This window comes from Cucumis sativus, chromosome 1 (genome assembly GCF_000004075.3).
Source record: "Cucumis sativus cultivar 9930 chromosome 1, Cucumber_9930_V3, whole genome shotgun sequence".
NCBI classification, from domain to species: Eukaryota; Viridiplantae; Streptophyta; class Magnoliopsida; order Cucurbitales; family Cucurbitaceae; genus Cucumis; species Cucumis sativus.
Genome location: NC_026655.2, coordinates 25,521,655 through 25,543,494, shown reverse-complemented (window position 1 = coordinate 25,543,494; position 21,840 = coordinate 25,521,655). Strand labels below are relative to the sequence as shown.

At 33.1% G+C, this 21,840-nt stretch overlaps 3 protein-coding genes across 12 annotated transcripts; 1 reads left to right on the top strand and 2 right to left on the bottom strand.

The window, feature by feature from the left end:
- Window positions 1–1,810: 1,810 nt before the first annotated feature.
- Window positions 1,811–7,605, bottom strand: LOC101217562 (probable acyl-[acyl-carrier-protein]--UDP-N-acetylglucosamine O-acyltransferase, mitochondrial). 10 transcript variants are annotated; one of them, XR_004214283.1, is made up of 13 exons: window positions 7,373–7,604; window positions 7,172–7,269; window positions 6,161–6,285; window positions 5,952–6,060; window positions 4,989–5,081; window positions 4,770–4,886; window positions 4,590–4,673; window positions 3,803–3,907; window positions 3,607–3,693; window positions 3,412–3,535; window positions 3,163–3,215; window positions 3,028–3,083; window positions 1,811–2,232 (listed from the first exon to the last, which is right to left on the bottom strand). XR_004214283.1 is itself a non-coding variant. In XM_011661671.2 (11 exons), exons 1-10 carry the CDS (start codon window positions 7,602–7,604, stop codon window positions 3,416–3,418), a joined length of 1,170 nt encoding a protein of 389 aa, XP_011659973.2. In that variant the 3' UTR covers window positions 1,811–2,232; window positions 3,412–3,415. The 10 variants fall into 10 exon arrangements, 4 of the variants coding, with proteins under 4 accessions (XP_011659973.2, XP_004135815.3, XP_031736347.1 ...); XR_004214281.1 differs by having other exon boundaries at window positions 3,416–3,535; XR_004214285.1 differs by lacking the exon at window positions 3,163–3,215 and having other exon boundaries at window positions 3,416–3,535; window positions 3,610–3,693; window positions 7,373–7,605.
- A 1,786-nt stretch (window positions 7,606–9,391) lies between these two features.
- LOC101208373 (inactive protein kinase SELMODRAFT_444075) lies at window positions 9,392–14,231 on the bottom strand. The gene is given in 10 exon segments (XM_004135655.3): window positions 9,392–9,806; window positions 9,978–10,127; window positions 10,281–10,428; window positions 10,518–10,594; window positions 10,943–11,103; window positions 11,358–12,388; window positions 12,588–12,682; window positions 12,772–12,926; window positions 13,465–13,513; window positions 13,515–14,231. Coding segments are annotated over 10 exon segments (2,016 nt in total). The 5' UTR covers window positions 13,629–14,231; the 3' UTR covers window positions 9,392–9,770.
- Window positions 14,232–18,104: 3,873 nt separating this feature from the next.
- On the top strand, window positions 18,105–21,435 carry LOC101208130 (protein EFFECTOR OF TRANSCRIPTION 2). The gene is given in 4 exon segments (XM_004135654.3): window positions 18,105–18,458; window positions 19,197–19,559; window positions 20,064–20,451; window positions 20,454–21,435. Coding segments are annotated over 4 exon segments (1,434 nt in total). The 5' UTR covers window positions 18,105–18,374; the 3' UTR covers window positions 21,053–21,435.
- The last annotated feature ends 405 nt before the right edge of the window (window positions 21,436–21,840 follow it).

The following is a 21,840-nucleotide window of genomic DNA, read 5'->3' as shown; positions in this document are numbered from 1 at the left end:
CTTTTTCACGTTTTCTCTTTAATATTTTCTAACTCCAAATTAAACAATTATACTTCAAACATCGACTTCCTAACTCCAATGTAATAAATCAAAACTTAAGAGTAGAAGTCAACTCCCCAAACACTCCTCTAAGAACTAAACTGAGACCAAACTCAAAACGTAAAAACTAAATCTATAATATTCTAAATAGAAACTAAATATTAATATTTGATTAGTGGTTGAAGGGTAAGATGAAAGGTAAAAAAAGGAAGCAATATTTGAATGAGGGAAAAAGAAAGGGAAAGAATGAACATTGTTTGAACACAAAGTCACATTCACACACACAACACAACCACTCACTTTTCTTTTGGTGGGGAGGAACCTTTTGCTTTCTTTACTCTTAAAGAAATTAAATCTTTTTTAGCTCACTTATATTCTCTTCATTTTTACTTTTTAGATGTAATTCCAAAATATTAATTTATTCTATGATCCAACTATTTTTTTAAAAAATAGACTATATAATTCAAACCAACGCCAACATAACTAATTTAATTTTATAAGAAAAATTAACGAAAAGATTTTATAGATTTTAAACAAGTAAACTGTTTATTATATATATTGTATGCATAAGAAACATTTGGTTGTTTATTTTGTCGAAATAATCAAACACCAACTACATGAGAAGTAAAGTTCAATTGTTGATCGTTCTCCTTTTTCTTATCTTAAAGGGGAAAGCTACAAACAACCTAAAACCTAAAACCTTCTACGATCAAAACGAGATTTATGGAGCATCCTATTTTGTCATTTCGACCTTTTTTTCCTTTTATAATGAAAATGTCAATAGATGTAACTCAAAGAAATGTCAAATAAGGATGAAAATGTTGACAAAACATATCAATAAAACAACATGTAATTCTATAATACTGTATTTATTGAAAGTTAAGAACATAAAGCATAATCAAAGAATCCAATTCGTAATGGAATTTTAGAAGTGATCAAACTAAACTAAGTCAATAAAATTAATTGCTTAGCTTTTAGTATATAAATAAATAAATAAATACGTAAAAAGAAAAAGAATATATAAATAAAAAACATTACATCATTGATCATGATCCTATTTCATAACTGAGAATGTACAATGTACAAAGCATTATGCATATTTCTTGTCAACTTTTTTTTAAAATTTTTGGTGCAATGACAATTGACAAAGTGCCAGCAGCATTATTACTTCTTATATATATATATATACATACAAATATAAAGTTAATTATATTATTATAATCTATTATCTAAGTATAATTCCGGCAAGAAAGCAAATTGTTTGAATGATGGTAGGTTAAAGAATTGTTACTTTCAACATCATTGGATATATAAAATAATAACATTATTATTATTATTCTTTATTATTATTATTATTATTATTATTATTATATAAAGTCTGTGTCTTCTCAACTTCATAAGGGGGTATTCTTTTTTAATCATTTCTTTTTTCTTTATGTTTAAGGGAAATAATAACTAAAAAAAAAGAAGAAGAAGAAGAATCCAAGCAATATAATTGCAATGCAATTGAACAAAAAAAAATACATTTTTATTTCTAGATTTTGTTTCCATCTGAAGTGCTACAATTATACCTTTGGGATATGAAATTTGTTTTAATTGAGTGTCTTGTTTCAAAATTTTGAACTTTTAACCGTAAACAATTATGGAGTGAAATTTTAATAGGAATAAAAATAGCGAAAATAGATGAAAATTTTGAATGGGACATATTGGAGGAAGGGGTGAAACAATGAGAAATAACGAGTTATGAAATATAAAGTTGTGAACTCCTAGATCAGTGAAAGGAGTTGATAAGGTATAAAATTAATATTTTTTAGTGGTAGGACTCACTAACTACTTGAACAAGGGACTTTTCAAACTACTTGAATCAAACAATATTCTAAAAGTGCATGTCATAACATCTAAGTACCAAATTCAAACATATGTTAAAAAGTAAAATTATAACACTACCAAACTCAAAATTTAAGAGCTAAATGTGTAACATGTTGAAACCTAGGACAAACTAGGCTTGTAGGTAGACACGGAATTAGGTTTTTTCTTTTCATTTTTAAACTTCTTTTTTGTTAAAAAACAAAGTTCAAAGTCAGAGGCTGTGTTAGCTTTGAAAGATTGTTTTAGATTACCTAAAAGAAAACCTTAGGTTGGTCAAGCTAAAGAGTTCCTTTCCTTTTAATTTCCATGTTTCAAGGTGCTGACCTGCAAATTCAAAAGATAAAATTTAGAAATCAGAGAGATGGAAAATAAAAGAAAAAACAAACAAACAAACAAACAAACAAACAAGAGTTAAGAAGAACATTCACATTCTTTTGTTGTTGTGGTAATTACCTAGAAATTATCCACAGTATCTCCAGATTTTGTATTCTCATCAGAAGATTCATATGCAACTTCTTCTAAAGGGAATATATAAAGAGAATATACCATCTGTTTATAATGTAGAATTAGAATAGTCAAATCTGTTTGGTTGAATGGTTTTTTTTTTTTTTCCTTTTTTCTCTTCTTCAGAGTTGATTGGATTTAAATGAGAAAGTTGGTCCAAAATGAAGAATTGTATTTATACAATTGAATTTCAAAGTACGATTTCTTGTCTAAAATTAAATTCAAGGGGTTTTCTTTGACTTCATTCAAGTTTTGATAGAAAAAAATAAAGGTAGAGATGAAGAGGCACAAAGAGAGAAGGTGAGGGAAACACATAACTCAAAACTTTGAGAGTGTTTACTATTGAAGTTTGTACATTTATTAAAGAACTCTATCTTTCCTTCTTTCTTTTTCCCTCCTCATGTTTCATAACTCCACACAAACTTCCTAACTCAACTAAGCACCCCAAACAACCATTAAATAGTCGTAGGAAAAACTAAAGGTTCCCTCATTACACACTTGGATTCACCCATACAAGAACTTATATATGTGTGTGTGTGTGTATGATAACTTTTTAGATGGTTAGAGTATAGGCTTGTTTGAAATTACTTTTTAGATGCTTAGAAAGTCACTGACCTTAACGATCTTACAAATGTCATACAACTCTTGAATACTCCACCAATCAACAGTATCTGGTGGAGACAATAATAATCAGGCAGCAACTATTAGAGCAAAATTGTACAAACTACGACACCAGAAGAGAAAACTAACATCTATAACAAGTGAAAGTATTTTTTTCCCGAGAGCTTGAGCTCCGACGCGCCCTGATTCATTTTTACAAAGTGAAACTTTGAAACCAATGCTTGATAATCAGAAGATTAATTGCATGATTAGGATCAAATCGTCTATAGATCAAACGGTCTAGATTGTTGCCTCTATATTCAGGAACAAGGTGTAGAATAATTTGCAAGATGCTCAGGAAGGGAAAATAGCTTTTTTATTAGACAGGTGAGCACATACTTACTTAAGAGCTACTCCATAGTCTGAATTTGCATATGCCCCGACGATTTTGTTCAAATGATGCACGAATTGACTGAATCATGGAACGAACTGAAGATATGTGAGCCAATTTTTCATGCTGTTCCTGCAAAAATGAAACGAACTTTAGGTTGTATGTCTGTATGAGACTGAGGGGTCGAATTTGATATGCAATACCACTTCGTTGAGACGTTCTTCCAACCCTTCAGAATTTGCATCAGTAGACATGAATATCTTCCTGTATGCAGATCTCAAGCCAATGATCTGGATCCTTGAACAAAATATATGGTAAGCCCTTCCATATATAAATATATATTATTAAATTATGCAAGTAATTTGCAAATCATCATAATGAAATTGCACAAATTGCAACCTCTTCCACTGTGAATCCATTGCGCCGAAGTCCCTCTAGATTTAACCCACGTAGTTCTGGTCTTTCTCCCCCCACCATCATATATTTGGGGACATCTTGTGAAACCTAAGACATGTAATATTATTAAATGAAATTGCGTTTGTATATAAGAAACTGCTTTATTATGTATTGTTCTTTACAAATAGTTTCAAATGTTCAAGTAAAGAACCAAACAAATTAGTTTGCTTTGGGATCAGCATGCAAGGCACATTGCTTCAGAGATATTGCATAATTATAGTTTTCTCCTTTCTGACAGGATCATGTGTCAGTCCAAAGTTGAGCAATGTTGAAGCACGGACACTTCAGTTTTACCAACATGTCCATGTTCAATAAGTGTCGAATAGTTGTCGGACAAGTATCGAAAACTTGTTAGTGCAATAGACGTATTAGATATCAGTTGTACTTTATCAAATAGGTCCAACATTTTTTAGACATGCATTGAGTACTTATTAAGTAAAAACAAAATAGACACGAAGATGTTAAAAATAATAAATTGCGATAGTGAGATATATCAAACGAATCTCTTAAGCACATAAATGCATTGACTGTGAATTTAATTATCTTATATCGTAATGATATATATTTTAAACAATCTATATTTTCACAATTCATGTCCTTGTTCTGTCCGTGTTTTATATATTTAAAAAAATGATGTGCTGATGTTTGTACTTTATCATATCTGTGCTTATTAAGTTCCAAACAAAATAATCAGTGCATATTGACAAACACAAATGAAAAATGGTAATACCATTGAACCCGCAGCAACAAATGAGAAAGAACCAACATGACAGAATTGATGAACAGCAGTGGTGCCTCCTGTGTGAACATAGTCCTACAAGGAGAGCACTTAAATTAACATAATGTCAAATATAGCTTTAACAACACTAGATGTTACTTTATGCAAGATAATGATTAAAGGACGTCTAACCTCCACCACAACGTGGCCGGCTAAAAGAGTATTATTTGCAAAAATATTGTTGTTACCAATCTTGCAATCATGAGCAATATGACAGGAACCCATTATGAGATTGTTATCACCAATAGCCTGATTTCACATTCCAGGATTAAAAAGTAACTTCTATGGCCATGAAACAGATTCTAACAATCAAAGAATATTTAAAGTTTCTTTAGGCCAAGCTCATCTTACTGTCACATCACTGGACTTCGAAGATCGGTGGACTGATGAGTGCTCTCTTATGTCATTGTTATCTCCAATATCAAGAAAACATTCATCCCCTGGCTAAATCATGGGAAATAATGTCATTTTAGAACAACTATCCTCCTTCACAATAGTCACCATGGATTCTAACAACAATATATAAGCTAAACCAGTAACATTGATCATAACCACAGGAATGCATATATGTGTTACCGATAACATTAAAATTAAAGCAATCAAGTCAACTGATCCGTTAACACCCATTCATGAGCAGAAAAGCAGAAATAGATCTCAATTTTTAAAAAAAAAAATATTGAAGAGCAATCTTCAGGATAACAATGATATAACATGAAGGAATACGCTACAGGCCCTAAGAAGTACTTGTGGTAAAAAAACTATAGGCACGAGAAGAAAATCTGAACAAAAAGTTAGTTAGCATTGTCTTAATCACCTGTTGCAAAGAAGAAAATGGAAAGACAGTGTGGAGTATGTAAAACAAACAACAGATCAGAAGGTTGAGAAATGCAGAATATAAAGAATGTTTATCATAGAACCATCTGCACTCTCTCTCTAGTTCAGCTAAGCATTGGATAAATGTCAGGTCCACCCAATTCTAGCATTGATCATTATTTGCATTCACTTTCAGCTTCCAAAACATTATTTTATCAATCATTATACAAGGCAAGTACCACATAACATGATCGATAAGGCAGCTAAATACTAAAATGAAAAATCTACTAGGAAGTTAACTCACTTGTCAGCAGCATAATTCCTTTGACTCTATCTTATTTTATCAAATTTACTTTTTTAAGGAACAAAAATGTAACGCATGAGTTTCAGAAAAAAATCATAATAACAATATGCTAAATGAATAAAATTAAGAAAGAATAAGGAGATTTGAATCTATCCAACTGAGCATTCTGAAAATGTACGTAAAATTGAAATATTTACCTTATATTTCATGTCTTGACATCTAATGCCAACCACTGCATGGTGACCTATTTTGTTATTACACCCAATGACTGTCCGACCAGGAATGTCCTCGCCAACTATAGCGCCACTGCCTGACCATATTTTGTAGTGTAAACACAATAAGATAAGTTGTGTAATTCACCCTAAGCATCACAAAAGAAAACATGTCTAGTAAAACTAAAACTCACGTCATCAAGACACATCGATCCCCTAATTCTGTACACCCAAAAATGTGGCTCCCAGGATACAATTGGCAACCATTTCCCAGCTTTGCAAAGGCTCCCACAGTACAAAATGGACCAATATACCCATCCTGCAACATAAGGAAGAACAATTAATTGAGTTATTTACAAACTAGTAGCAAGAATGAAAACCCATCATTAAATTCACTACTTGACAACTAAGTAATAAGTCCCTTAACTCCTAAGTTCTAACAAGGCCATCCATTTATATTAATATAATTTACAAGCCCTATTAATATTGATCTTTTATTCATTGGAGTGTAAATATACTATATTCCCTGGCCTATACACCATCAATATTTTACTAAATTGTTTCACGACAGCAATATATCATTTATATTTAAGAATTATGATGTATATAACACAAGTACTGCATAACACACTATGGTTAAAATTAACACTATGCACAAAATTCGCTCTTGTTATTATGCATTTTTTATTCTTACATAATTTTCATGAGATATACTTTTAAAATATGTAAAAGTAATGCATCTTCAAATTTTTAAGAAAAAATGAGAATATTTATGCAATTTTGAAGTGATTATTTATTTTCATGGATAATTATGATAAATCTATACTAAATATAAACGCGTAATGAAGCATAAAATGTTACAAAAACACCATTAGATTCTCAGCCCAAAGGTAGTGAATATCCAGTCGAGTCGACATTCATGTGACTGAATCCTCCCAATGCATTCAAAAGATACAACACATACCGCAGTTAAGGAAAATGTTCACATGAACAGTCCAACGAAAGTGACATTCGGTAATTAATAACTAATGAACCACAATTTAGCACTAATAAGAGACACAAGTGCGGAGAGAATGAGAGATTAGCAAAATCCTGAAACACTCAAACACTAGACCAGATCCTCAACTAAAGAGAACCAAATTAGAATCAGAATACGATAAAAGTCATTGCAGAAGAAAAAATGGATAAATAAATAGATAACTAACCTCGCCAATGACAGCATTTGGATGTACGACAGCAGTTGGATGGATGAGCGTAGAGCTTCTTCCAACTGTAGTTTCCGATGTTGCGTCTCCCGAAATGACTGCGACATAGAAAAAGAAAAGCTACAAGCTACAAGCTCGATACAAAGCAAAAGAGATGAAGAGAAGGGAGAGGGAAAGTTAGAGAGTTTAAGAGATACGAACAAGTTGAGGAGCGATAGAAGTGATTGAGGGAGCAAAATGAGCGGCGAGGTTTGAATAACGAATGCATCGGCGGGAAATTGAGAGAGACGGAGGGAGTATTGAGTCCTCTCTGACGCAGAAACGGTCGCCGGAGACTCAACGAAGAGAGCGTTGGATTGTAACCTATGTCCGATACATTGGTTCGTAAGATCAACGTCAACAAAAATCTTTCTCCCCATAAAATATTTCGCATTTGGTACCCAATAAAAAGTTTTATTAATTCTACTGTGCTTTTGTTAAATAAAAAACTAATTAAATTCTATTCTATTTTGGTTCTTAAAAGTAAAAAAATATGTTTAAATTTAGGAAAACTTTCAAACACTTTACTTTTTCAAACAATTTATTTTCTAAATTAAACACTCGACTTAAACACAGACCTAAGAGTTAGACTTTAGTTCATAAGCTTTTAAAATATAAATGTTTTGATTAGATTTTTAGACAATGAACTCAACAACACAAAATAGACTATCTTTAGAGGATAACTACCTTGAAAATTTTTCTAAACCAACACATCTGATAGTCTTGCACATAAGAAGGTATGCTCAACTCAACAGCATGCAACTAACCTATCTATCTACAATCGAGTTTTCGATATGATTACAAAAAGAAAAACTAACACGTTCAAAGTTTTGAGCTAATAGTTAAAAGAATTAACAAAATCAATGGTAAGTACTAATAAGTTTAAGTTTTGATTGGACCATGAGCATACAAGCACGAAGAATATCCATAAGTGTAAAATCGAATTCATGCGCATGACCCTTAAAAACTTTATTCGAATGATATAGAAAAATGTGTTTAAGCCCTCACACTTTGGAGAACTCCCACGTTGAAAGAATCACTCTAATCAAGCATCCACATTCACCATCCCTGCATTAGGGGGAGGAACCAATAGCTATGATTGACATGACTCCACGGGGCTATCCATTAGCAACACAGGCCCAATCAAACAACCTCATTAATACCATCAAACATGTTTGGCTTGTGAGCAGTTCAATTCATTTTTGTATTTTCAAATGAACCATAGAATCATAGTGCCATGCCTGACCTTGTCCTCTTGATAACACACTCAACGACCCATCTCACACCTCACATAACTAATACTTGCCAGCAATCTACCGATCCATGTTTTGTTGAATGGTCGACCTTAACAAATAAGGCATTTTGTACAATTTAATCCTTAAACTTTTAAAAAGTTTGTTGATCCTACTATTTAGATTTTACTAACTCATTAACAAAATGGTAAAGTGATTTGTACTTTTAGATGACTAGATTACTAAATAAGTTAGTTATGACAAGATTAATTCACAATTTCAATTGTGAAAAAAGTGGCATGACCTACTCAAAAGTTATTTTTCGTATATTTTGGTTATTTATAGTTTTGACTCGTTGGTTGTTTGCATTTTATTTCACATATATCTTGCTCCACATCTAAAACCTTATAAGGTTATCCGGATTTCTCTTTAAAAAAAATTAACAAAATCAACCATAGATCGTACAAGAAGCATTTTTTTTTTTTTAAAGATCATGAATTAAATTAAACATTTTTTTCAAAGTTCCAAAACATTTTAAAAATCGCAGCAATTTAAACTTGTAATTTTTTTAATTTGTAGCTATTAAAGTTTCCTTGATTAAAAAATAACAATTTAGACTTAACCTTTTAATTTTTCATTTGTTATTTTTTTTAAAAAAAAAAATCTCTTATAATTTTGTTTTAGAGTTCAACAATTAACAGTCAGAAATATAAAAATTAAATCATCAACCTATGAAAAAGTAATTAAATTTTTAATGCAGAAATTGGCTCTTTTAGTTTTAATACACTTTTACTCTTCTAGCTCTATACCAATTCCCTAATAACTATACCATATAAATTTATCATCAACCAATATTAACATTGATCAATAATAATGAATTGTTTGAAAATTGTTATAAAAACTTGGACTAAATTGAAATTAAAAATTAAAAACAAATGAAAAGAAAACCTTTCCATGAAGACCAAGACATATATATATTCAACCTAATTTAACATATCATACAATATCATACAAGTAACTTTATTTGGAACTATCCCAAGCCAAATCTTGACATTTTTATGGTTACAGAAGAACAGTTTGATCCCCTTATTTACATTACAACCAAATCCATTAACTAAAGCTATAATCACTAAAATGATGAAATTAATAAAAAGAAAAAGAAAAACTGCTTTCTGCAAAGTGGAATTCCTTTTATCACCCTCTCAGAAGACAAATTGGTCTTTACTCCAACATCCCTCTTCAGCCATGTTAGTGTTGATTCCAGACCATATATATACCGTTACAACTCTGCAAAATTTTCCAACATGGCCTCCTATATGGCTGCTGCTTTACAGAACGATGTCGCCCTCCAACACCCGAAGCACCTACAACAAGTGTAATGCCATCGAGGCGTCGTTAAAGGATAGAAAAAACACTTTGAGAATGCATTGCAACTCAAGGATGAATTGAAGTTTAGCTTTAAGAGTGATTGTGTATCGGTGTTTGTTTTGTTTTGGTTGTGCTTGTGCTTGTGGAATGAAATATCATATAGTTACCTGAGACATACGCGGTCTTACATACGGATCACGCTTTATGCACAAGGAAGCGCATTGCAGCATGCGGTGAACTTCCTCGTCTGAATAACAGTTCCTCAAACATGGATCAACTAGTTCAGAGATTGCATTTTTTCTCAACAGGTTTCGTGCCTGATCCCAACATGAAATGCAAAGAAAATCAATCGGAAATCACGAATTTGAATCAGAAAAGGAAAGGAACTTGAATAATTTGGCATTGAGGTAAGGCAAGTAAGTTGTAGTCCTATGGTTTTACTAACTTAGCCACTTCTGAGACTGACTTACCCATTCAGTGAGGCATTGCTGGCCCTTGGGACGATTTAAATCAATTGCTTTGCGTCCAGTCACAAGTTCCAGCAAGACAACGCCAAATGAGTATGTATCGGCTTTCTCTGTGATTTGGCCACTCTGTGCATACTCAGGAGCCAGGTAGCTAAGCAACCACAAGTAGTTGCAATTTAATTTTTGGATTGCTAGTTTGTATAATGAAAAAGAAAGAAATAACATGATTGAAATGGTTACCCAAATCTCCCAAGGATTCTGGTTTCTACTGCTAGGTCACCATCCGGTTGCCACCTTGCCAGCCCAAAATCTCCAACCTACGACTCAAAAGCAAATTTTCACATCAGCCCAAAAATACACAATTCCGAAATGTTCTCATTTGACAGTTAGTCAATGTTTGTGCATCAATATGGGTTGTTCGGAAGGAAACGAACAGAAAATCTTATGTTAATACAAAAATGTGAATGCATCCTTAGAGTAAATGGCATTTTCTCCATTTCCTTTTTGGCTGTGACACTGACAAGTAAGAATTTTGGGAAGCCGGAAATTGAAAACCTCATAATCAATGCTTAACTTGATAAATCTCCATGAAAATTCTGATTCTCTTACATCAAATCACATACAACACAGCTAAGGATTAATGAAAAGAGAGAGCATTGACTCACTAGTGGCTCAAAATCATGAGTAAGGAGGATATTGTTTGGACGGATATCACGATGCACAATACAGCCCACTCTACATTCTTCGTGAAGGTATCTCAATCCTCGAGCAGCCCCGACTGCAATTTTCTGGCGTGCCGACCATTGCAATGGTTCACGATTTCTTCCTGCAAAGATTGGACATGGCAGAGTTAATATGACTGGGCATAGGTCATCAAACCAAAGCTGAAGCTACATGATTTACTACAAGAGGGAAGCAATCAAGTAAACAAAGACGCCATGAACTTCGAAAAGATGATTTACTAATAAAGACGCTAAAACTGACATTATTTGGGCTCCCTATGTGATTTTATGTGTAGTAATGAATCACAGGCTGTTCCATTACAACCATACCAGAAGATATTCTGAAATAGGGTATTACCATAAAGATGGGAATCAAGAGATCCATTGCAAATATATTCATAAACAAGTAACCTTCTTCCACCCTCCACACAAAATCCAATAAGCATCACTACGTTTCGATGTTGGGCACAACTTAAGACCTCAACTTCTGAACAAAATTCTCGATCTCCCTGTGTACTAGCCAGTTTATATTGCTTGACAGCAACAACTTGTCCATCTGATAAGATGCCTCGGTGCACAGACCCAAATCCACCCTCAGCCAAAAAATTTGTTTGTGCAAAGCCACTTGTAGCAACTTCAAGTTCAGCATAAGTGAACCATCTAGGAGGATTCCCAAATGCAGGGGCCTTGTGTTGGCACATAGAACATAGCGGAGGAGGGCCTAGAGGTGCTTTTCTGGACAATGATACCGTGTTCCTTATGTTTCTGCTTGAGCTAATATCAGTACTCCGATGTGCCACATCATGGCTAGGTTCTACAGAAAGAGTAGACATTTTTTTTACCAGACCTTGACGTGTTGGAGCTGGAGGTCTATGATGAGCATTTTGTGATTCTTCCATTGCATGTTGCTGGAATTTACGCCGGGAACTCATAATATCAACCATACAACGCTGGAAATATGAAACTGAGGGAGTTTGCTTTTCACTTTCAGAATCATATTCAGATCCAGACATATTTCTCCCTCTGTCGACAGCTGTTCTGGAATCATTTCTCAAGCTTCCACAAATCCCAGAGAACAAGGACGAACTGCCCACATCCGAGCTCGATATTGATGATGTTCCAATATCAGTGACGGTAAAAGGAGACTCTACGTCAGGAGTACTGTCAGGAGTCACATCAGGAGCTGTAAACATGATCGGTTCATCAAAATAGCTTTTAAGGCACTTCTGAGAAACGTCTAATTCATGTGATGATATCCAAGCTTCTCTAGTGTTCATTTTAGGGGATTCCATCAAATTCAAACGAAGAACCTTAGGGTGATATTTCTTCATAAGAACAACATTGCATTGCAGCTCTTCCAAACAGTTTTTCCTTTCATCTTTCAAATTCCTGACCATAATTGTGAAAAACCAAGAGTGAGGAAGTGGGAGACAAAAGAAAAGGGAAAGTAAAGCTTTAAAGTTATAAAACGAAGAATCCAAATGCATCGGCAACTACGTAATATGAAATCATCTCATATGCCTAAATGCACAGAGTTCATATGAATGGATGCCTATAATAGAGACAAATTTTACATTATATCTATTACTTATCCAATATCACCCAGTTTGATTGAGCTTTCTTAGCTTCGGTAGCCACCATACCCCGAACCAAGCCTGAAAGAACTTTGATTCTGACTTTTATCTGCCAAAAAAAATCCCAAAACCTAAGGATTTGTAGACAATAAAGATCAAAGGCCGTAATCACCCTTAGGAGCAAGTTATTGAACAGACCTTCAGTGAGTCATATGCACCATGAAGCTGATGCACCATCTGAGAACATGAATGCACAATGTCATCCTTCCGATCGGAAAAAGTTCCTGAATGAGTTCTCAAATGACCGATTGCACAATCACTGGTAAGTCGAGAAAACCCCCGAACCCACATACCTGTAAAGATAAAATTTCCCGTCAAAACGTTTACATCAGAGGGAAAAAGATTAATTGAAAGGCAGAAAGAACAGAACAGACACAATAGTAGTGAACTTAAATAGTTGAATGTAATAAATTGGTCAACCAAATATTTTGACATTATCATCAGTGGGGTAGTCATTTTGTAAAATTTTCTCAAAAAGTTGCAAATTCCTATCTCATTTTAACTAAAGATCCTCGTGTTTAGGTGATAATCTTTTCTTGAGCATTTGATTCCGAGGAATTCAAAGAGTGATCTAGCTCTTCACAGATTTGAAGTCATTGGCGAGGAAATAGGAAGACATTTAAGAACCCCAAAAGAAACAATTACTATTACTCAAAATAAATGCTGAGACGAACATTTATTTCACAAGCATCTCATCTGGACATCATAAATGCAATCAAAACGTGTATGAAAACTTATATACTCTTTTCCATCATAATGGACCAAGAACTTACACAAAGAATTTAATCCAGTTTGACGTTAACAAGTCGCATAAAAGTAAATGAATCTTACTTGATTGATGAGAAGGGATAACCACAAGGAGCTTAATATGATCTCCTGTGTTGAACAACATGCGTCAAAGCCCAAACGAGAGCAGCTTTAGAAACTTCCTTCGAGGTGGCTTTAATTGCGACAACCACCACTTTCCCAGCCACGTCTGGATGTCCTTCCTCCATAAAACCTTCAAAAGCTCTCACAATAACAACAAACCCAGTTCAGTTCCCAACCTTAAGGATCAAACTTCCAAACCCATGTAAGAAATCTCCATAAACTCTTAAAAAAATCTCACAATATCCACAAACCCAGTCCAGTTCCCAACCTTAAGGATCAAACTCCGTAAACCCTTCAGAAACTCTCACAATATCCACAAACCCAGTTCAGTTCTCAACCTTAAGGATCAAAATTCCGTAAATCCTTCAGAAACTCTCACAATATCCACAAAACCATGTAAGAAATTTCCATAAACTCTTCAAAAAAAATCTCACAATATCCACAAACCCAGTTCAGTTCCCAACCTCGAGGATCAAATTTCCATAACCATGTCAGAAATCTCCATTAAAAAGAGACCCCATCATGAAATGAAAACCCCCAAAAAGAAACCGACACTGAATACAGGAAAAAAGAAACAAAAGGGTACACTGTAATCACAATATTGCAGCAATGAGCAGTGAAATCAGCGATGGAAATGTCTCGGAAACCGAGGTGCTTTTGCCTCACCTTGTGAAATGAGGAAGAAAAAGGAAGATTAAAGAAGAAAGTAGAGTGAGTGCGAGCGAGCGAACCCTCCTTTTTTACATGTGAAATTCACGCTGCCCACAAACTTTAGCAAGTAAAATTGAGCTAATTTTCGACCCATTTGGTTGAACGCACTGTTTTTCAATGCCTTTTGGTTTGGCATTGTAAGAAGCATATTCTCTCTACAGTCTACAAGATTAAGACACAATTACAGAACAAAATTGCCAAATGTTTGGAGTTGGAACAAACAAAACGACACTAAGAAATGGAGAGATTGGCTTAATTAAATGAATACGTAATCAAAACTTATTCATGAATCCAACAGCTAAGTTCCAAATGGCTTTTGATCTCAATGAAATGAGTCAAAAGACGTTGCTTTCATTCTAAGAAATCCAAAAGCTCACAAAGTTTTTGGTATTATTGTCTCTCTTTTTTTCCCTTTCTTTTATCAATCATCCAACCCAAAAACTTAAGTCATATCGTGAAAACCAAATTAATTAAAATTTGAATACATCATTCTTAAACTACTTGGCTTCACGTCATTTTGAATTTTGATATAAATGAATATAAATTTTAATATCATAACATCTCTTGATGCAAAATTTTGGTCTAGAAAAATGCACCCATCTTTTACATCTTCCCATGACAACAAAGATAAAAGATTGTATTTCAAGAGGATTTGATATTATCTCACTGGAATGGAATATAAGTTTTTGCTAACATCAAATCTTATATTATCTCATATCTTGATCAATTCACTCCTCAACGTCGTCAAACAATGAAAGTTGTTGTTTTTCCAAAACTTGCTTCTCTTGTATCATCTTATATCAAGGATGGTTGATTTTTGAGTTTGTTATATCATTCTAGTTCTAAGCCTATTTTTAACCATTTAAAAAATGGCTTGTTTTCTCACATTTTCTTCACAATTATTTTATTTTTAATCTTAATTTAAAAAAACAAAATAATTATTACAAGACAAGCTTAAATTAACTTACTGAAAATTTTCTAATTCTAAATTGAAACAATATTCATAAAAAATGCACCAATTTACAATAAGAAAACTTATGATCTAAGATTTTAGATTAAAAAAAAAAAGGGAAGCAAACATTTTGATAGATAAAGAATAAAACTACCTACCCAAAAACATAAAACTTAACCTAAGAAAATCATCATCATCACCATCAACCATCTCCTACCTAAACCTCAACAAATAAAGGGTCAAATTTCCTACATGATTCAATAAAGTGATCCCTTTAATCTATAGTATCAAATTTTACTATATCTTATAAATATTTTTCATAATTTTTCTCTCTTGCTAATAAACTTGTATTTTAATAAGATATGTAAGCATTTTTTTTTATAAAGAAAAGCTAAGTTGACTGTAGATATAAATAAATATATTTTTTGAGTTCATGATTTAGATTAATAAAAAAAAGGGTTTGGGGAAAAAATGATTTGCTTTGAAAAAGACAAGGTTTAGGGAAAAGACAGGAAGCAAAGGGACAAAACATCATAAATGGGACAATAATAAAGAAACTTTGAAGCCTTTTTCTTTTCTTTTCTTTGGTTAGAGGAATCAGCTTCCCATTCAATAATTAATTGTACAAAAGAAAAGAAAAAGAGGAAATCAAAGGTTAGTTCATATTTGTTAATTCGGTTCATCCTCTAATTTTGACACGAACTCTAGTTGTAAATTGTTAACGTTGGTTACTTTCTAAGATTAACACAAAACAATTTGCAGAGAAGAAACAATGTTATGTGTTAATGGAATTTGTGGATTTGGGATACTCTCTTTTCAACTTTTAAACAACTTTTAAACTGCGAATGTAAGATCAGTGATTTTCTCTCCAATGTGGATTTGCTATGAGTTATGGGTCTCGGTAATTGTGGGACATTCTCAACTGATATTTTTCTCTTCAATTAACATTGATAACGCTTTTAGGTCAATCGATAAATATACACTTTTTAATTGTCCTTTACTAATCATTGTGACAATTTCTTTCCCATAACTTATTCTCGCAGGTTAATTTTCAGGTAATTTTATTTTTCTAGCTTGTTTTAGTGAGGATGAAACTTGAGTATCTAATTTCGATTCAAAGAAGTTAATCTAAAACTGAGATGAAATGCTATTCTTTTTTTACCCCATGTAGAGTGGACAGATTAAATCTCTAAATTTGAGGTTAGTAGTACAAACATTATGTTGGTTGAGTTATACGCTCATTTCTAGTAAATTGTCCTTAGGCAGAGACAAAAAGATTCTTCATCGAAGTAGTATCTCAATTTATCTTGAAACACATCATGAGTAGATTCAGATTTCTTGATGACTCGTGTAACGACAAGAAATCATACATTATTTGTGGTCCTTCCTACAAGAGTCATTATTGCAAAGTGTTACTGTGAAGTAGTAGGTCAACTTACCCTTTGAGTAGTCTCATGAGATAACTTAACACAAAACTAAACATCCAATTAAGGAATTCACACTCTAAGTTTTGAAACTTACTAAATACAAAATTAAAAGTTCAACGACCTACTAAATATTATTCAATTTAAAAATAATCTAAACACAAACTCTAAAAACATTGATATTTATTTTCTAGACATCGATAAGATGTCGTGTAAATATTATTTATTACCATATGTGGTTCGAGTCTCCTTATCCCTATTATTATTTGTAAAATAAATAATAAATTATCTTAATTTTCATTACATGTATTTTAGTATTATAATTGAAAATAAAATAAAATAAAATAAAATAACAAATGTAATCATAAGGGATTTAAATAAACTTGTTAAAATATTATTAACAAATAGAGCTAATAATTAAGTTTTTATTTACCAATATATATTACTCAAAAAAAAAGTGATGTAATATATTTACATAATTGAAACTATAGTGTATATAGGAGTGGTGAAAGAAAGATGCCCCTTTTTTTTCTTCATATTTATCATTTCAACCTCACAACAAAGATTCTATTTTGTACTAAACACACTTCCCATTTCAACATTTTTATTCCATAAATTATTACCAAGAATAAATAAATAACAATATTCCACCCTTTTTTTTTGGTAGGAAAGGAATATTAACCTCCCTACCTTTTTATTTATTTATTATTTCTATTAGCCTAATGAGAATGCATCAAAAGAAGAAAATTATATATATATATATATATTCTCCTTCAAATTATACTTTTGCAAACATTTATCTATACCTATGTTGTTATGAATAGAAAAAAAATTGCTATATTTAAATTGAATGAATTTTGCATAATATAGTTTCAAATATATATATAATATACTAATTTATTAATTAAATATAGGTTTTTTTTGTTTGTATATAGAGTACTCTCATGTTGTAAATTTATACTCCTACTAAATAAATGTTTGATATAACATAAAAATTGAATTGGGAATTTGATAAAGTTTAAGTATTTTAATGAGAAATTCACGTAAATAGAAAAAATATATAATTATTTATAAAAGGAAAATTTTTAAAAACAACAAATTTTATCCATTATTTACAATCTGTAGCAAATTCTATCACCGATAATAAGTGATATGCTATAATCATAAAAGACTATTATTGATAGAATCCAAACTTTTACTATAGCTTGTAAATATTTTAATTTATTTTACTATTTTTAAAAAATGACAAAATTTTGTATTATAAACTATATGTAGACTTCACATTAGCATATCATATAGCAGTGAGAGAATTTTAAAATTTTACTATAAGTTGTAAATATTTTGTAAAATTTGCTATTTTTAAAAATATTTTTTCATAAAACCTAACGAAAAACTTTAAAAGCTTAAAATAATTTAATAGATTTTCCTATCTTTTTTAAAAAAATTATGATTGTGTTTGAATGTAATAAAATAAACAAAAATATATTTACAAAATTTGTTATTGAAATAAGAAGTTGGCAGTTGAAAAGAATTGAAAATTAGGAGTTAATCTTTCTCTCTGACAATTAACCAATCCAATTTCATAAATTCCGGCGCATTTTCTCCATCTCCGACCAACGCCCGTCCAATAACAATTATCAATAAATAAATGGCAACAACGGATCTTTCCAATTCAAATCCGTTTCCACCTTTGGTCCAAGTTTTTAATCATGTACAACAACCTCAGATCCAGCCTTCGCTTCAAATCGGAGCAATTCTTCTCTCTTTCTTAACTGCCGCTCACTATGGTCGCCGAGCTTTCTCCCATCAGGCTGAAGAGGGAAGACTGTAAACGCACCAAACACGACTCCGATTTCTCCAAATGGGAGGTTTGATCTTTTTCTCTATTTGTTTCTATCTTCAAATTTTGGTGGGTTCCCTTCTTGGTTACAGAAATGAGCTTAAATTTGAAGCTACCGCTTTCTTTTAGGGTAATAATTATGTATCAGCTTCGGTTGGTGTTTTCGTTTGACCATCCAAGACTCTTGCTTTCCATTTGTGTTTTCACTAGTGATACCCAAGCAAAGTTTCACATCCGCGCTAGATAAATAGATGATCATAAGTCGTTCTGAGTGAAACTAAAGTCACCATGGAGATATGCGAAGATTCGTTGGGACAACGAGTGACTTGCTTGTTATTAGTAGTAACCGAAGTGGTGCCTCTTTGGGGAGCCTCGGATTGATGTTCCTTGGATTGTTGGTTTTTGTTTGGATTTGCTCTTTTGTTTCACAAGATATTTGAGGGCTTCTCACATCCTCAATCTAGCTTGCATCTTTCTGTTTCTCTCTTTTTTGTCTTCTCCTTCCACCTTGTTTTTTGTTGTAACTATTTAATCCGCGGTTGTCCCTCTGGTTCTTAATACATCTCTTTATGGATTTTTACTGCTATACTCTCTTGATATTTCATATATCAATGAAATTGTTTCTTATTCAAAAAAAAAAAAAAACGCCAAAGCAGTGCCTCGTGTAGGCATCATAACCAAACTTAAGGAACATGTTGATGGGATTTCTTGGGGCTGTTTACTCTTTTCCATATTCCTCAATGCGTTGCTTGTTGTGATGCCTCAGATTCTTGTTGCCTCTTCTGATTGGGAAGACTATTCATTGGGGAAGGAAGGTGCAGAAAGGTACAGAATTCACAATCTTCCTAAAGTTTCAGGTCCTGGATTGTATGAGCTTGGCATTACTGTATCTAGCTCCGGTTTAGGTCGTGAGATAGCTAAACTAGACGCAGACTGGATAGTTGTTGTCTACCTTGGCGAAGCTGACAACGTGAGAACACGATTACAGCACTATGGTCGCTCGGGTTCTCATTTGGGCAATGCCTATTTCTGTGTTGTTGACTGTAAGGTTTTTCCTCTTGAAAAGGGACCCAGTTTATTTCAAGAAATGTTCTCAAGAGGGTACTCCATTGTGTATAGATGGGCTCCTGTAAGTATGTTTTGTTTTTATATATACTTTAATCAAATAATTTCATTTGGTTCTTGTAGTGCCTTGGGGAAGTAGCTAATCTACTGGATTGGTTTGTCTCATGATAGCAATTTTTTATTGGCATATAAATGTTGGTTGTTTGCCGTATCATTTGAGTTTTTTGAGATGAAAGCTGTACTTTATATATTTAAGGGATGCGAAAACAGTTCTTGCAAATGCATGAATTGTTAATCCCTCATGGGGCAGTCCTATTGGTTAAGGATTATGGTCTCTAAGTCTGAGAAATGCATGCCTAGAGGCTGCGAGTAATCTTAATAAGGAAAGTCTTTGATGTCTCGTAGTTTTGGTCTCAGGACAGGCAAAAAAAAAAAGGTGTACATGAATTGTTATGTTAATATTAAAGATTTCATCATCTCCTCTCAAGGTCAATTATGATTGTATCTCTTTCTGCATTTTGTTGTTTTTACCATTCCATGTTTCTCATTTTTCTTGTTGCTTTGACAGATGAAAAACAAGAAGAATGCTCAGATGACTGAAACTCAACTGCTTAAAACATTTGACTATGCATGGAATACAAGTGGTAATGGTGCACGGCGCCATGACGATGTACTAAAAAAACTTGAGAACATCGCTTCACAAACTACAAAATCTACCTTTATTTCCAGAAAGCTTCTGCCTTTTACACAGAAGAAAATGGGCATCAAAATTAAAACAAGCAAGTCAATTCCAATGGTGAACAAACCAGCTGAAGATGCTGAGGAGAGGAACAATTTCTTTTCTCGCATTCTCAGTTTCAGCAGATCTCGGCCTAGACTTGTTGACAACACTAATGATGTTAATTGGGCAGATAGCAATAGCTGCGGAGTGGTCATAGGTCATAACGGTGAGGTTTGTAGGAAGCCCCAGTTGAAGGAAGAAAAAGGTGTGCTGAACATAAAGGGATGAAGATTAATGGATTACTAAAGAACTCATCTAGCAGATTTATTTTACAAAAGCCCGTGAATGTAGGAACAACCATATATGGTGAAAAAGACTTCTCTTGTAGTAAATCTGAGATTCCCAATAGCACAGAAGAATGCTCAGTTTCGAATTCATTTCCCAATAAGGGGAGTTCTCTTCCAATTTGTGGAGTTGTTCTGTATGATGGCTCTCCATGTAGAAGACCCCCAGTTCAAGGAAGGAAACGGTGTGAAGAACACAAAGGGCAACGAATTTGTAGATCGACTTTAGTCACTTCCAAGTACCAGCAAACTTCACCCATATCAAAACCTGAGTCAACTGTGATAGCACAAGGCACTTCTTCAGAACTTTCTAGCTCAGGTCTCGAAAGAATGTGTGGTGTTGATTTAGGCAATGGACTCAACTGCACTAGGCAGCCAGTGAAAGGACGAGTTAGGTGTGGGGAACATAAAGGAATGAGAACTAATAAGTTGATTTCAACGTTAGCCACAAGCAACAAACCGGATGTGTCCGATACCGGTTCCGTCAGCTAAATTTTTAATCCAGCTAAAAGTTTGTGATAATATCCGTAAACCAACTTGGCAATTCTCCTTCCTTATTCATCAAGAGGAAATTCATAGCGTCACAATTCAGAATAAAACCATCTGTTACCAGGACTCCGCTGGCTACATGGTGAACAACTTCAGCAAACAGGTCAAACTTGTGTAACTTAGGGTACATGTTTTTGTTGTATGATATGTACTTATTCTAATTTATCATTGTATCTTGAACTTATAGTTGCTTGTTGCCTTGATGAACACAGAAGAGATAAGTCTCCTTACAAAATTTGAGTCTACTTTCTTTTTTCCAACAAGAGCTTGTATCTTTAGACCATTAACAATTTATTAATTATATTATTGCGTTCCTCCCTGGTACTCATTTTTGGTTTGTTTGCCTTGCATAATTTTGAATTAGACTACACCATAAGGATAGAAAGTAAAATAAACTCAAAGGGAAGTTTGCATTATACTCTCATCTCAATTGCTGGCAATGTCGAACTGTGAAACTAACTGTTAGTGAAGCATAACTTAGTCCATTATGTTCCATATGCAACTCAAGCTTCCTGCTTAGATGTATGTTCCCTTCAACGATTCAGTTTTCTATTGAATTGGGTGAGACCATAGTGAAAAGTAAAATGAACAAATCAATTTCTAAGCAGAGAAATTATTGTTTCTTATGTAAACTCCCTTGAAAGGAGTCAACCATTTCCACTTAATATATAATATATGAAAATCATTCTTGGAACTCAAGAAGACAGTTGCAACCTATAGCACATTACCTG